The 13,338-nt window shown below is 36.8% G+C and overlaps 1 protein-coding gene across 1 annotated transcript in view; it reads left to right on the plus strand.

Annotated features, from left to right (window-relative positions):
• Positions 1-5,619: 5,619 nt before the first annotated feature.
• Positions 5,620-13,338, plus strand: part of LOC134601828 (C-type lectin domain family 4 member M-like) — a 53,262-nt gene continuing 45,543 nt past the window's right edge. The window contains exons 1-3 of the mRNA XM_063446328.1: positions 5,620-5,717; positions 7,261-7,395; positions 7,812-7,865. Of these exons, the coding sequence (XP_063302398.1) occupies positions 5,675-5,717; positions 7,261-7,395; positions 7,812-7,865 (232 nt within the window). The 5' untranslated portion in view covers positions 5,620-5,674. The remainder of the gene's footprint in view (positions 5,718-7,260; positions 7,396-7,811; positions 7,866-13,338) is intronic.

The raw sequence follows: 13,338 nt of genomic DNA on the forward strand, positions 1-13,338 counted from the left end.
GAGTAAAACAAGTCTATAAATGGAGTAAATCCTCAATTGACGCGTTTCGTCAAAGCTTTTTCAAAAGTGGATGTCATTCAATGGAAAGATGGCTATTTAAATGTTCCCAAGTTGTCATTAGCTGGTTCCAGTGTTTGCGAAGCTGTTTTTCAGAAGGTGAGTTACATGGATTCTGGTTCCTAAGTTGAAAGGTTGTTGGACGCCACTGGGAAGTGACGTATACGGAACTTATCCGGAAGAAATTTTGGGTAAGGACAACAGTCTGGTGTATGTATGAATAAAGAGGCCAGAAGGAAGAATCTTTATGTTAATATTTACAAATACACTGAAATAATAAGAGACTATGCACAGGACATATGTTGATTTCTTAAATGAAACATAGGATAACATACATACCGTAATAATAGCCATCCTTTATTTACAGTAAATCACCACCTATGTGTATTGGTAATCATGCAATAAATCACCATTTATGCGTGTTGATACAGAAATTGGAATGTATAAAGTGGATATATAAGAATTATATGTATACAATTTTGAATTAAATAATAAGCGTTAAAAGCTATGAAGTATTTAAAAAACATTGTCCCAATTTCTGATGATTATGCAACAATACATAATGTATGTGCATATCTATACGAAAATGTCAAACAGGTATACTTTTGGAAAATTAGAGATGGATGTAGCTACTAATTTAAAAAGACATGAAAAATGTATAAAAACATTTATTAAATCAAATTCTATGTTTAAACTGCTTGGATGTAAAGTATCCAGAAGGTATGCCCATTCCATCTCTGTTTTGCCCAGATTTTTGATTGCATCACCTCCTCTCCAATGCTGTCTGTGTTTAGCAATATCCATATTTAATTCATTTTTAGCACTGCTCACCTCTTTTATCTATTTATTTCCTTTATATGTCACAAGGGTGAGGGAACCCCAAGTTGGTGAAGTGCTGCTATATTTATTGATAGTGAGCGCCTATCTCAACATTTTTTTGTAGTCGGTTTTAACTGGTCTGGCAGTGTGCCTGGAACAATTGAACAATGCCTTTCTGGAAAAACAATAAGACAGGAAAAAGGGGGAGGGGGAAAGGCACATACAATCTGGATAATCAATACATTATACACACTCTGTAGCTATATTGGGCGCAGGGTGACAAAAACACAGAAGCAATCTGGGGACCCTCATAAACAGTCCATTTTCCATTATCAGTGATGGTGACTACAGTCACAACACCCATTGCCACCGGTGTATAAAATCAAGCACCTAGCCATGCAGTCTGCATTTACAAACATTTGTGAAAAAAATTGGTCATTCTAAAGAGCTTAGTGAATTCATGCAGTACCTTCATGGAATGGGTTTCTGTGGCTGAGCAGCTGCATGCAACTCACATCATCAAGTACAATGCCAAGCTTTGGATTGAGTAGCATAAAGTACACTGCAGTGCAAACGTGTTCTGTGGAGTGATGAATCCTGCTTCTCTGTTTGGCAGTCTGATGGGTGAGTCTGGGTTTGGAGGATGACGGGAGAACATTACAAGCCTGACTGCATTGTGCCAACTGTAAAGTTTGGTGGAGGTGGGATAATGGTATGGCGCTGTGTTTGTGTTTCAGGGATTGGGCTAGACCCCTTACTTCCAGTAAAGGGATATCGTGGACATTTTGGACAATGCTATGCTTTCAACTTTGTGGGAACAGTTTGGAGAAGGCCCTTTTCTATTCCACCATGACTGTGCCCCAGTGCACAAAGCAAGGTCCATAAAGACATGGTTAGATGTGCTTGGTATGGATGAACTTGACTGGCCTGCACAGAGCCCTGATCTCAGTCCCATGAAACATATTTGGGTTGAACTGTAACAGAGATTTTAAGCCAGATCTTCTTGTCCAATATCAGTGCCTCACCTCACAAATACTCTACTGGATGAATGGGCAAATATTCCAACAGAAACATTACATGGTCTTGTGGAAAGCCTTCCCATAAGAGTGGAAGAATTAAAGCTGCAAAGAGGGGGACCAGCTGCATATTAATATTAATGTATTTAGAATGCAATGTCATAAAAGTTCCTGTGGGTGTTATGGTCGGGTGTCCCTAAACATATGTCTATGTAGCTTACCTACGTGAGGAAAATCTGGAAAGGTTTTCCAACCTAGGTGTTCATTCACTAAACTCCAAATTCTAGAGAAATTCAGCATTTCTTATTTCAATTCACTACAAGTTAAAGCTTAGAAAATAGACTTCACAGTAAGAAAAAGTTCAGCTAACTACAATGAGCTGCTTAGAAAATAATCTATTCATTTTAAACACTAATCATATGGTATTTGGCAGCCTGTCGTATGCCAAGAAAATATTACTCACTCCATTGCATCTCATCTTAACCAACCAGAACTCAAGACAAGACAAGACTGATCCATGGATTCCTATTGTTCAAACAAAAATCAGTGTGACTATTCTCCTCTGACCATTTTTATTAACAAGGTGTTTTGAACCACAAGACCAGACAAGACTGTTGTGCATGAGGATTTTAGGATAATAGCAGCTCCTGAGATACTTTAATCAGGCTGTAACAATAATTCCAACGTCACAGTTACTTAGATCACATGTCCTCCCCTATTCTGATTTGTGATTTATAACAACTTAAGCTGTTGACCAGGTCTGCATGTTTTTGTGAAACAAAACTGGAACTTTTCAGCCCAATGGATCGTAGCATGTCTGGTGGAAGAAGAATGAAGCATATGCTGAAAGAACACTCTGCCGGTAGTTATGCATAGTGGTGGCTCGGTGATGCTTTGGGGCTGCTTTGCACATGATTGGCTTACTAGAGATTTGCATTAAAGGATCACTAAGGTACCCGGGCCACATAATCTCAAATGAGGTGGTCTGAGGGCAGTGGGCCTGTAGTTATAAATCTGTAAATACTACAGTGTTTCCATTGAAGGGCTTACATACCTCAATGTCTTCCTGACAGCTGCTAGAGCTGCTTCCGTATTGAGAACCAAGTCAAGAAGCATTTGATTTGTGCGGTGCAGCAATTTTCCTGCTCATATGCACTGTCCTCCTAATGTTTTCCTATGGAGAAGCATTGACTTGACTGAGATCATCATCAAGGAGGTGGGGTGGTCATGGAGAAATCAGTGCATCAATCTAGAAAAAGTAAGTAAATCTCACCTTTTGCATGCATTTGAGAGGGGGGCAGATCGCTAAACTGGGGCACTATACATGTTTGTATTCCTAATGCTATAGTGTTCCTTTAACAAGCAGGTGTAAATAACAAAGGTTTTCAATTAATTATTTTGGATAAGCTTTCAAATGATCATAATCTAGTAGAAAAAAAAATCAAAATATTTATTTACAACAATTCCCATACATTTTAATGGTCAATTGAGGAGAGCTACAATAATTCCCATAGACTTTAAAGGAGCACTATAGGGTCAGGAACACAAACATGTATTCCTGACCATATAGGGTTAAAACCACCATCTAGCCCCCCTGGTCCTCTCCCTAAATATAGTAAAATCTTACTTGTATTCAAGTCTGGAGCTGCTTGCTTTGTCCCTGTTTCCTTTAGACCTGCCACTGCCTGCTAACATCAGCAGAAGTGGTAGCCTGATCCAATCACAATGCTTCCCCATAGGATTGGCTGAGACTGACAAAGAGGCAGATCAGGGGCAGAGCCAGCACAATTCAAACACAGCCCTGGCCAATCAGTATCTCCTCATAGAGATGAATTGAATCAATTAATGTCTATGAGGAAAGTTCAGTGTCTGCATGCAGAGGGTGGATACACTGGATGTTTGGATGCATTTTAGGCAGCCATGACCCAGGAAGGATCTCTAACAGCTATCTGAGAAGTGGCCAGTTAAGTTATCACTAGGCTGTAATGTAAACACTGCATTTTCTCTGAAAAGACAGTGTTTACAGCAAAAAGCCTGAAGGTAATTGTGGCAAACCTAGCCACTTAAGACTATTTTCTGTATAAGGGTTGCCCTACAGGCTACTCATGTATAGACTTTATTATGATGCTTTGTTTATGTATGCTTTGAATCTGCGCTAGAGAGCATTCGTATGCTAGCAGCACGAAAGCCGCAAGCATTCATATGGTAGTTTCACAAACAGTGAATTTCAACACTGTTCGTGAAACGAACAAAGTACGGAATGGGAGACCACACAAAGGGGGTCGTGTGTCTCCCATTAAAGGTTGCAACATTGTATCTACCCTTCATTAATGTGTTTCCCGGGTGGCCGCCGTTCGTATACCGAACACGTGGCGGCGGCCATCTTTGATCCCTCAAGCCCAGCGGTGTTTGGTCGTCGAGTGCCTGGAACTAAAATCGGCTACTCAACGACACGAACACCGCTGGACTTCCAGACAATAATTTGTTCAATATATTAACGCTCTCAATGTATTCCACTGTTACAATGGTTGTTCGGGAAAACAGGTCATTCGAATGGCGTTCGTCTGAATGTGCAGGGATCTGAGTGGTATTTCCCCAGCTGGTGCGCTCAGATCCCAGCTATTCAACGAGAGGTCATTCGTTAATTTACTCTAATACTTTGAAAGTTGTAGAATTTAATGTGATTATCAGTATATTCTTATCACTCATCTCTGTAAAAATGTATGCTGGGAAATAGCCCTGTAACTTAAGTTTCCCATGTAGTCCACTATTGTAAAACCCTTGCAAGGGCACTTTGGAAAGCCCGTATATGGGGAACTATATAAATGCTGTGACCTGTGATTAAAACCTAAATTGACTCCCAGACTATGTGTTGTCTAGTTCTTGGGAGGAAGGGATTATTGTAACGCTACCTGGATTATTGTATGCTTTTCCCCTGGCTTATTGTATGCTGTTCCTGTCTACCAGCAGAGATACTGTGGATTATAGTACCTCTCCGCTACAGTAATGATTCTACTCACCAGAACAAATTCAATAAGCTGTAGTTGTTCTGGTGACTATAGCATCCCTTTAATGGTGACTTTGTTAGATTAATTATTTGAAAATGTTTTCAAACAGATCATAACAATTTGAAAAGTTTATCCAAAAGAATTAAATCGAGACCAAAGTGGCCAATAAATGCATACATTAATTCACACACTCCTATGGGCATAATCTCTAGATAATGGACTTTAAATGTTTAATTTCTAAACTAGTGTTTGTTCTGGGTATGTTTACTCAGACTTTCTGCTATGCATGTTAGCTCACACCTTGCAAGAAAAGAACGAAACCTTTATACTCTTACTATAGTTCTCTTTTCTGTTAATGTGTTGGCACATTTCTATGTTTAACCTGTACTCAGAAGACAATTTGGCTATAATACTCACATACAGAAGTCCAGTTTATTTAGTTTGGCCAAAGTCAATGCCATAGGTCAAGCTTGGAGGACCTACTTTCGACTATACCGTAGATGCCAAAAAAAGTCTACATTTAATATTGACAATTTGTGTTTAGGGTGAGTTATTCTTCACTTTAGTGTGGGCTACAGGATATATTCAGCTATTCCCTATGGGGCTGAATATTCATGTTCTGTATCAGTCTCCTCCTCCATACAGGAAAGAGGAGGAGGTTGGCAGAGGGTAAATGTTGTACATGTGTTTTAACCGAGTACAACAAAACAGTAAAGCAAGTAGAAAGATCAGGCTTACAATTAATGAGAAACCCGAGAAACTTACGGAGAAGACATGCAGAACTTTTATATGGCATCTCGGAATAAGATGGGTAAAGGTAAGTAAACCACATGATTGGGACTAACAATAAACAAAATAATATAGTAATAGACAAAGGATAATGACATTGCAGCTTAGGAAAACTGTAGTTGCCATGGTCTAAGGGTACAGTGTCTCCTAAGTACACTGAGCTTTAGGGTAGCAGCACAAGCTGAGCAGTGAGAAAGTCTCTATTTTCTTTACCAGGTATTTAAATATAAGGTCCAATTTCTCTACCATCTACTGCTTAGTACTTACAGATATCAGTAAGTACAGTGGTACCTTGGTTTACAAACCCCCCAATTAACATAACTTTCAGTTTACAAATGAAAATCCATTGAAAATAATGCAAAGCATGTTCGAAATACAAAGCAAGTTTCTCAAGGATGCATTGCGCCTGGGAGGTTTATAGCGCCGCCCCCATGCACGCTGTAGTCTGTGGGTAGCACGTGGTGTCGAGTTTGGAGGTGTTGGAGCGGTTTTTGCATCGAGTTTTGGAGCCATTCTGGAATTTTTTTCCAGCAGTTTTGGGACTTTTTTTTAACTTTTTTGGTGCATTTCTCAAGTGGTGGAAAGGTAGTGAGCTAAGCTTCGTCGTTCGCATGCCTTTTATTGTGTGTTCTGTATTGTGAGTTGGTTTCCATGCCAGCTCATTTTGACCTTTCTCTGGCCTCCGGAACAGAGTAATTGGTTTTCAATGCATTCCTAAGGGAAACCACGTTTCGGTTTACAAAACGTCCCAAGGAACGCATTAATTTTGTAAATCGAGGTACCACTGTACATAAGCATCTCCCAGACAGAGGGACTCTGTAGTTTTTAATATTGAATTGCCATTACAATTTGTAGATTATGACACATTATTTTGTCAAATTGTACCTGCTTTTTTTTGGGGGGGTTAATTTTTATAAAATATATGTAATATGGAATATATTAACTCATTATCAATGTTTTTGTAAAAAAAAAAATTCTCTTTGATAAATTGAAATCTAAATTTTTGGCAAAATAACAATTTGGAAGAAACCTCCAGGTCCACTGCAGGCTCTTGGCTATTTCAGCCTGAGAGTTTGCAGTTGGGCGTTCAAGTCACACTGTTCAGCGAATAAACTGCCGTAAGTCAGCCCAACAGAGACTAAAAAGACTTTGGGATTTTTTTTTTTGCTAAACATTAACATGTCCTCTATTAAGATGTCATTTTTGTAATGACCATTCCCAGAGATCTTACCAGGCCCTGATGTTTTAAACCATTTTACTTTTATTTCAATTTCTTCTTATTCAGTGTGGTGTATGGAGCCATGCTTGCATTTTGTAGAATATTTAACACCCTGTCCTAAGCTTTCTTTAATAAAAGTAATGTTTTAGATTACTGCTTGAGAATATATATGACATTGTCCCTCTCTTCGCTTCTTTTGGAACTAATATCTGGGAATTTCAAATTTAAGGCCACAATAGCTAAACTGGAGTATTTTTCCAGTTCGCTGTTTTGACCTTAAATCGGAAATGTGAATTTACTAAGAATTTTGACTTAAATAACCATGTGTATGTTTTATTTTTTGCCTACTCAGAATCCAGCCTGGATTTTGATGAAGATGATGGTGATGATTATGAAAATATGAGTGCTGACAAGGCACCAACTGTGCCCGTAAGGGAGAAAAAAGGGAACCAGTCGTCCAATTTGAAGTTTGATCTTCCATTAAAACGTAACGTATTTATTTTGGGTGTGAACCACATCTAATGCGATTGGTCAGTTACATTTCGGATTGATATTTAATTTGTTAAGAAAGATACATTTCTGTATCACTGTTATAAAAGTAAGCAAGGTCTCTTGTGTCATTTAGACTTTGCACCTCTTCATTGTCATTTTTAAACATGCTAACGGTGTGTTTATGGTTACAATTAAGCTTTAAAGTAATAAATTAGATTTGAAATATAACCTCACCTTTGTGTTTCTGTGGGTGTTTCTATGTCATTTAACACCACCGAACCCCAATAATTGCTTAGAAACATGAAAAGTGCATCAAAAGAATGTGCTTCATATTTTTGTTTTGGTATAGATAGTGACAAATGCATGCGTAGCGTATGTTATGTTTACTTTTTGCAACTTTATATGTTTTAGGTGAAGTTCTACCTCCTAAGGTGCCCCAATCAGTATGTACAGTTTCCAACAAAGGTAAATATAAACACTAAGTCTTGCATTTAGGTTTTGGTCTGCTCTTTGTCTGACCAGGTTCATGCACAATTAGAATACCCTTATTAGCCGCTCTCCCAATGTCTGAATACTTTTTATTTCCATGCTCCACCCCAATATAGTTATTTGGATTTTTTCTCCATTGCCCATCATATCTCCCTGCATTCATTCTTTCGTTCTATAAGTTCTATTCATTCTATTCATTCAATAGTTTGCAACATGACAGTTTTCACCAAGAGTTGTCTTCTTCTCAGTTTGAATGTATGTGCGTATTGGGGGATGTGATATTTAGCTTCGCCCATACAATGTCATGTTCTGCTTTTTTTTTCTGCTTTGGGGAAGTATCTCTTTACAGTCATTTTTGTCCCATTAATAGTTAAACTGCCCACATTGAAGACACTTTGTGTCTGCGAACACTTCATTTATGTGGGAACTCCAGGCAAGGAATTCTGAAAGGTGTGTTTGTATCATTCCTTCCCAAATATGTCCCCATGTGCCATATTTCCTTCCCTTCTTTCATTCCAAGCTAAGACTCTTTATAAAACAACCATGTCTCTGTGTCATTTCTTCCCTACTAGTTATTCTTATCTCTCTCCAGGCATTATTAATGTGCAGCACTTAACATGGGTTGCAGCATTATCTTGCAGAGGTTAAAGGATTCAAATGTATTTGTACTCCCATGTGGAGAGCCAATTAACATGGTACCAGGGCCATTGTCAGATGGTAAATTGAGCATGGGCTTTAGGTTAATATTACATTTCATGGCCCCTCCTACATATAATGACTTAAGCTCCTCCTAAAACCAGCCATATACCATGCCCTAAGTGCAACTCTAAACCTTATGTCCCATCAGATACTCCACTACTTGCTATACAATTTCAGGGGTTTCTAGAGCACGGCGTCTCCCTGGGTGGCAGATAGGCCTTTGTACACATGTGTAATCATCAGCGAAATGGCATGCAAATATAAATAATATGATGGTTGAGGTTCCATAGAACAAATCGGTTTAGGACAAATTAATCCAGGTTATAAACTGTGCTAGAATGGTGATTCAACTAATGACCCATATATATTGGCTATATATTTGAGGCCATCTGCACTATTATCTGGTTTTATCTTTTTATTTTTATGTGCCATATTCTGGAGCTTAAAGGTTTTTTTCTGAATAATTTGTGCCTGCTAGATTTAGAAGTATTCACTATATATAAAATAATGCTTGCATGTGAAGGCTTTTATTTGAAAAGTTGTGCCTTCCAAACTTATATAGAAGTGGTGTTTCCACATATTAGAAATTGTGTGCTTTTATACAATTAAGCACTTCATTTTTTACACTATTTAAGGGTCAATGTAATGCTATTGTGCAGGAATTCTCTACTCATTAGGTACATGGAAAATGTCCCTGTGCCATTGTGACAATTCTGGGGGAGCTCAGTTCATGTTTCTAATCTATATATTGTTTTATAGGTTTTTGGCAAATGTCTAATGGACTTCATGAAGATGCCTGTCTGTTTATCTCACCTATTTATTTATTTCATGTTTCTTTAGGGATGGATATGCAGGAAACCCCCAGATTTCAACCGCCAACATTTGGTGAGTTGCTCTAAAGAAAATACATAAAACTTAAACACTAGGAGGGAAGGAAGGAATTAATTAATTAATTATTAAACCATGAGAATTATGAGTTATTGGTGTCTAAGGATGATGAGATTTCCAGTCAAGCTTTACATCTAGCTACAGGAATGTTGAAAAACAGACATTTTTCCACGCAATATTTCTGCCTGAAATGTATGCAATATTAGATAAAAATAGAGAACATTTAAAATGATATTAATAAATGCAATTAATACTTTAATAGTGATGATAAGTGATAATATACATACAGACATCCAAAATGTACTCTTCCTTTAAATCCTTTCACAACTACCAAGTTGTTGTGTTTTTGTATCAGTTACTGTGAGGTTTAAGCTCACTTTTAATTCCTCATCATTGTTAAAAATATTGTGTCGAAAAAAAATTTTGTCGTCACAAAATGGGCATGTTTAGATTTTGTCGATAAATTGCTGCTGTCGCTATTAACAACAACTGGAACTATACTTTTCAATAGTATGTATAGGATATTAGATGTTAGCATCTTCACATCAGGTCAGAGACTGGTTTTACATATTTGTGGTTTATTGCAGGTCTTACTGAGTAGTGCTGAGTACAGTAAGAACCCATAGACAATAACGAGAGCTGCTACTTAGTGTCTGTATTTCAGTAGAGGCTGTCAGTAACTTTTCTTTTGCCGGTAATGCACATTTTTGCAGTCAGTAGCCAGCCATCACAAACAGTAGCCACAGGCCAGAAAAAAATAGCAAAAAGATAGTAAACAAGCCCATATTTGGTGTGAAATAAAAAATAAATTCATATGCTCAAATACCCTGTTTATGACATAGTATAGATAGACTAAGTATCTGTGCTATATAGGGTGCTGCAGGCTGTTATTGCAGCCTACAAGAACTCATTGTAGTTTTCCCAGAGCTCTCAACTCTTATCTACATCCATAACTGAAATGTTGCCAGGCATTGTAACAATTGAAATTATTTAAAAATTGCGTGTAGCCAGTTAAAAATGCAATGCTGCCTGCACCTAAAAAAACAAGCCAATCTATACCATAGAAATTATTATAATACGATGGATGGGGGATGCTTAAAAAATTAAAATAATAGTTATAGTAAAATGTTTTACACAATATACCAGAAATAAAGACGCCTTTGTTGGTTAATATTCATGGCAATGATTGTAAAAGTAAAATATGAAAAAACATTTTTGACTCCAACCAGAAAAAAAATGAGATCACTGCAATACTAAAAATCTCAATTCTTTATAAACAAAATTTTAAATAGTAATATAATATATAACTATATATTATATAATAACCTATAGTGAAAAAAGTTAGTCTTTACGTGATAACAGCATAATCTATGCTTTTGTGCAATATGCTCACTTTATCAAGACCATGGTTTTAAGATATTTTAAGATTATTAATTATTATTATTATAAGAAATTCCTTGAGTGCAAATTTTCTTGTCTTTGTTTTAAAGCAGTTCACGGTTGCACCAGGTTGAAGATTATTTTATAAAAGACAGTGAACGTTGCCTTTTTGGATATATATATATATATATATATATATATATATATTCTTTTTCAATCTTAAATTCATAAGGCTTGTATTGTATAGGATCAATGAGTTGTTTTTTTCCTTTTATGTGAAAATGTAAAACTTTATTTTCTTATTGTTTTTGCTGTGAAGAAGGCTGGGGATTTTAAATTTTCTGTTTAATTAATCAATTGGCATGTCATAAATCAAGCTCCTTAGTCAAGGAATGTCATTTGCCTTTGGTCTTTTTTGGAAGGCAAAACTAGTTGACCTGCCATACTGATGAAAAATGAACCAGAGGGATTTATGCTACTTAGTGGATGTGCGTAAAGCAACTCTTTAGCAATGTTTGGATAACGTGGAGCTTCAGTTTGGTAAATTGTTCCATTTCTGTATAACATGGCGTTATAAGGACACTTTACTTTGATGGCATCAGGTATACTGATACGGGAGGATTTAGAAAGCTTCCTCGAAAGGAGTCACACCGGGTCACAGGATTCATTATTTGTCCTTATACTGGAGAGTTATCAGTGTCATGTTCTTGAGCTGGTCAGAGAGGAGACAATTGCCAGGGTTATTGGTTGAAACTCTATTTGTCTTTTTAGGCATAACAATTTACTTGAAAGCAAGAATTAAGGCAACATGCCACAAAAAGAATACTTTGAGAGTTAAAACAGAATAAAGGCAATATGCTCCAAACAGGATATCTTGAAGTAAATGAATAAAGTCTTTTATATACAAGTAGGTTTGACGTTATTCCCAAGTAGTTTAGTTATCTGTAGAATGTCACACTGCAGCCAGGTTCAGGATGATACAGGGTTGAAATGGTTAAAGCTGGTAAGTACTTTCAGTGTAATATAGTACAAGTTGCTTAAAGGATTAAGCAGAGTTGCAGCAGTTGAGACAGGTAAGTAGAGTCCAGTATAATATGGTACAGGTTGCTTACAGGATTTTGCAGAGTTGCAGAAGTTGAAGATAAGAGTTTCAGGAGGATTCCGGCAACGGGACACACGGAGTCTCCATAGAGGATCACGATGTTTTCAGGCAGAACACTGACTTCAATGTAAAAGCCATGTGAAGAGTTGGGTGTGGCCTTTTATAGCAGACTTGGAAGATTATATGAGGCAGGTGAGAGTAACTGAGGATTGACTAGTGGCTAGGGAGGCCACTAGAGGCGAGAAACAGGAATTGCAGCAATGAAATAAAGCAATTTCTTGGTTGTCAGGATAGAATCCTGACAATCAGACTTCGTGAGGTTTTAATGAACTGATCATTCTGGGAAATAAACTTTAACACAGTTACAGTGTTGTTGTATATTGTAACTGTGTTGCTTTGTTCAGCTATTACGCATATTCTTTGTTTTTATTGCTGTTTTTATAATTTGTAGACAGGTTATTGTCAGTATTATTAGTGGCACTTTTTGACTAAACTGGTATTAGTATTGATTTGTTATTTATTTTATCTAATTCTTCCTTTTACTGGATAGGTATGAATTTACTTTACTTTATTTTTGGCAAATTATGTAAGAATTTTTGCTATTTTATTATTTTTTAGTCATTCCCCCCCTCACCTTTTAGAATTGTTGCCATGAATATTAACCCACAAAGGCATCTCTACAGTCGGGTTTATAGCTGCATGTCAGATACATGTTTCATATATTTGATATTTTATATCAAATATTTAATATATATATATATATATATAAAAAAATTGTTTACCATTTTATGTAGAATATATATATATATATTTTTTGTACATAATACGGTATATAAAATTCTGAATTTAAGCCAATTTCTGAATAATACCAAAAGTTTCTAAATAGTAAGATTTTAGCTAAAAGTTTGGGTATGAAATTTTATATATACTTATAAAGCCCAGCATTCTAGGACATATCCTAAGGTAAGTTCAGATCCTGAACTGAAACGTTGACTATGATGGATTAATACTGGAATAAAGAAGAATTTTGTTTACAAGAGTGCTGACCTTTTTTTTTTCAAATTTGTATTTTATTAATTTTTGAAAACGTGAGTGGGTACAGAAGTAAAAAGGGTAAGTTAGTGGGGGATACAGTTTTTCGGCATTTTACTCGATCATCATTTCCATTTATTCTTTACACAAACTGAGATAATACAGGATGAAGTGCTACAACATGCATAGAGTCATATTGAGTCGGGTCGTATCCATAGGTCGGTTAAATGCTGATTATTCATCTGTAGGTGCCGAGCAGGGGAATCTCCCTTGGCTCTGGCTGTGGTTGTACATGGTCGAGTTAGTCGGTTGAGTATCATTATGGGCTGTATGGCCCATGGTGCTTCG

This window comes from Pelobates fuscus, chromosome 3 (assembly GCF_036172605.1).
Source record: "Pelobates fuscus isolate aPelFus1 chromosome 3, aPelFus1.pri, whole genome shotgun sequence".
In the NCBI taxonomy this organism is placed as follows: domain Eukaryota; kingdom Metazoa; phylum Chordata; class Amphibia; order Anura; family Pelobatidae; genus Pelobates; species Pelobates fuscus.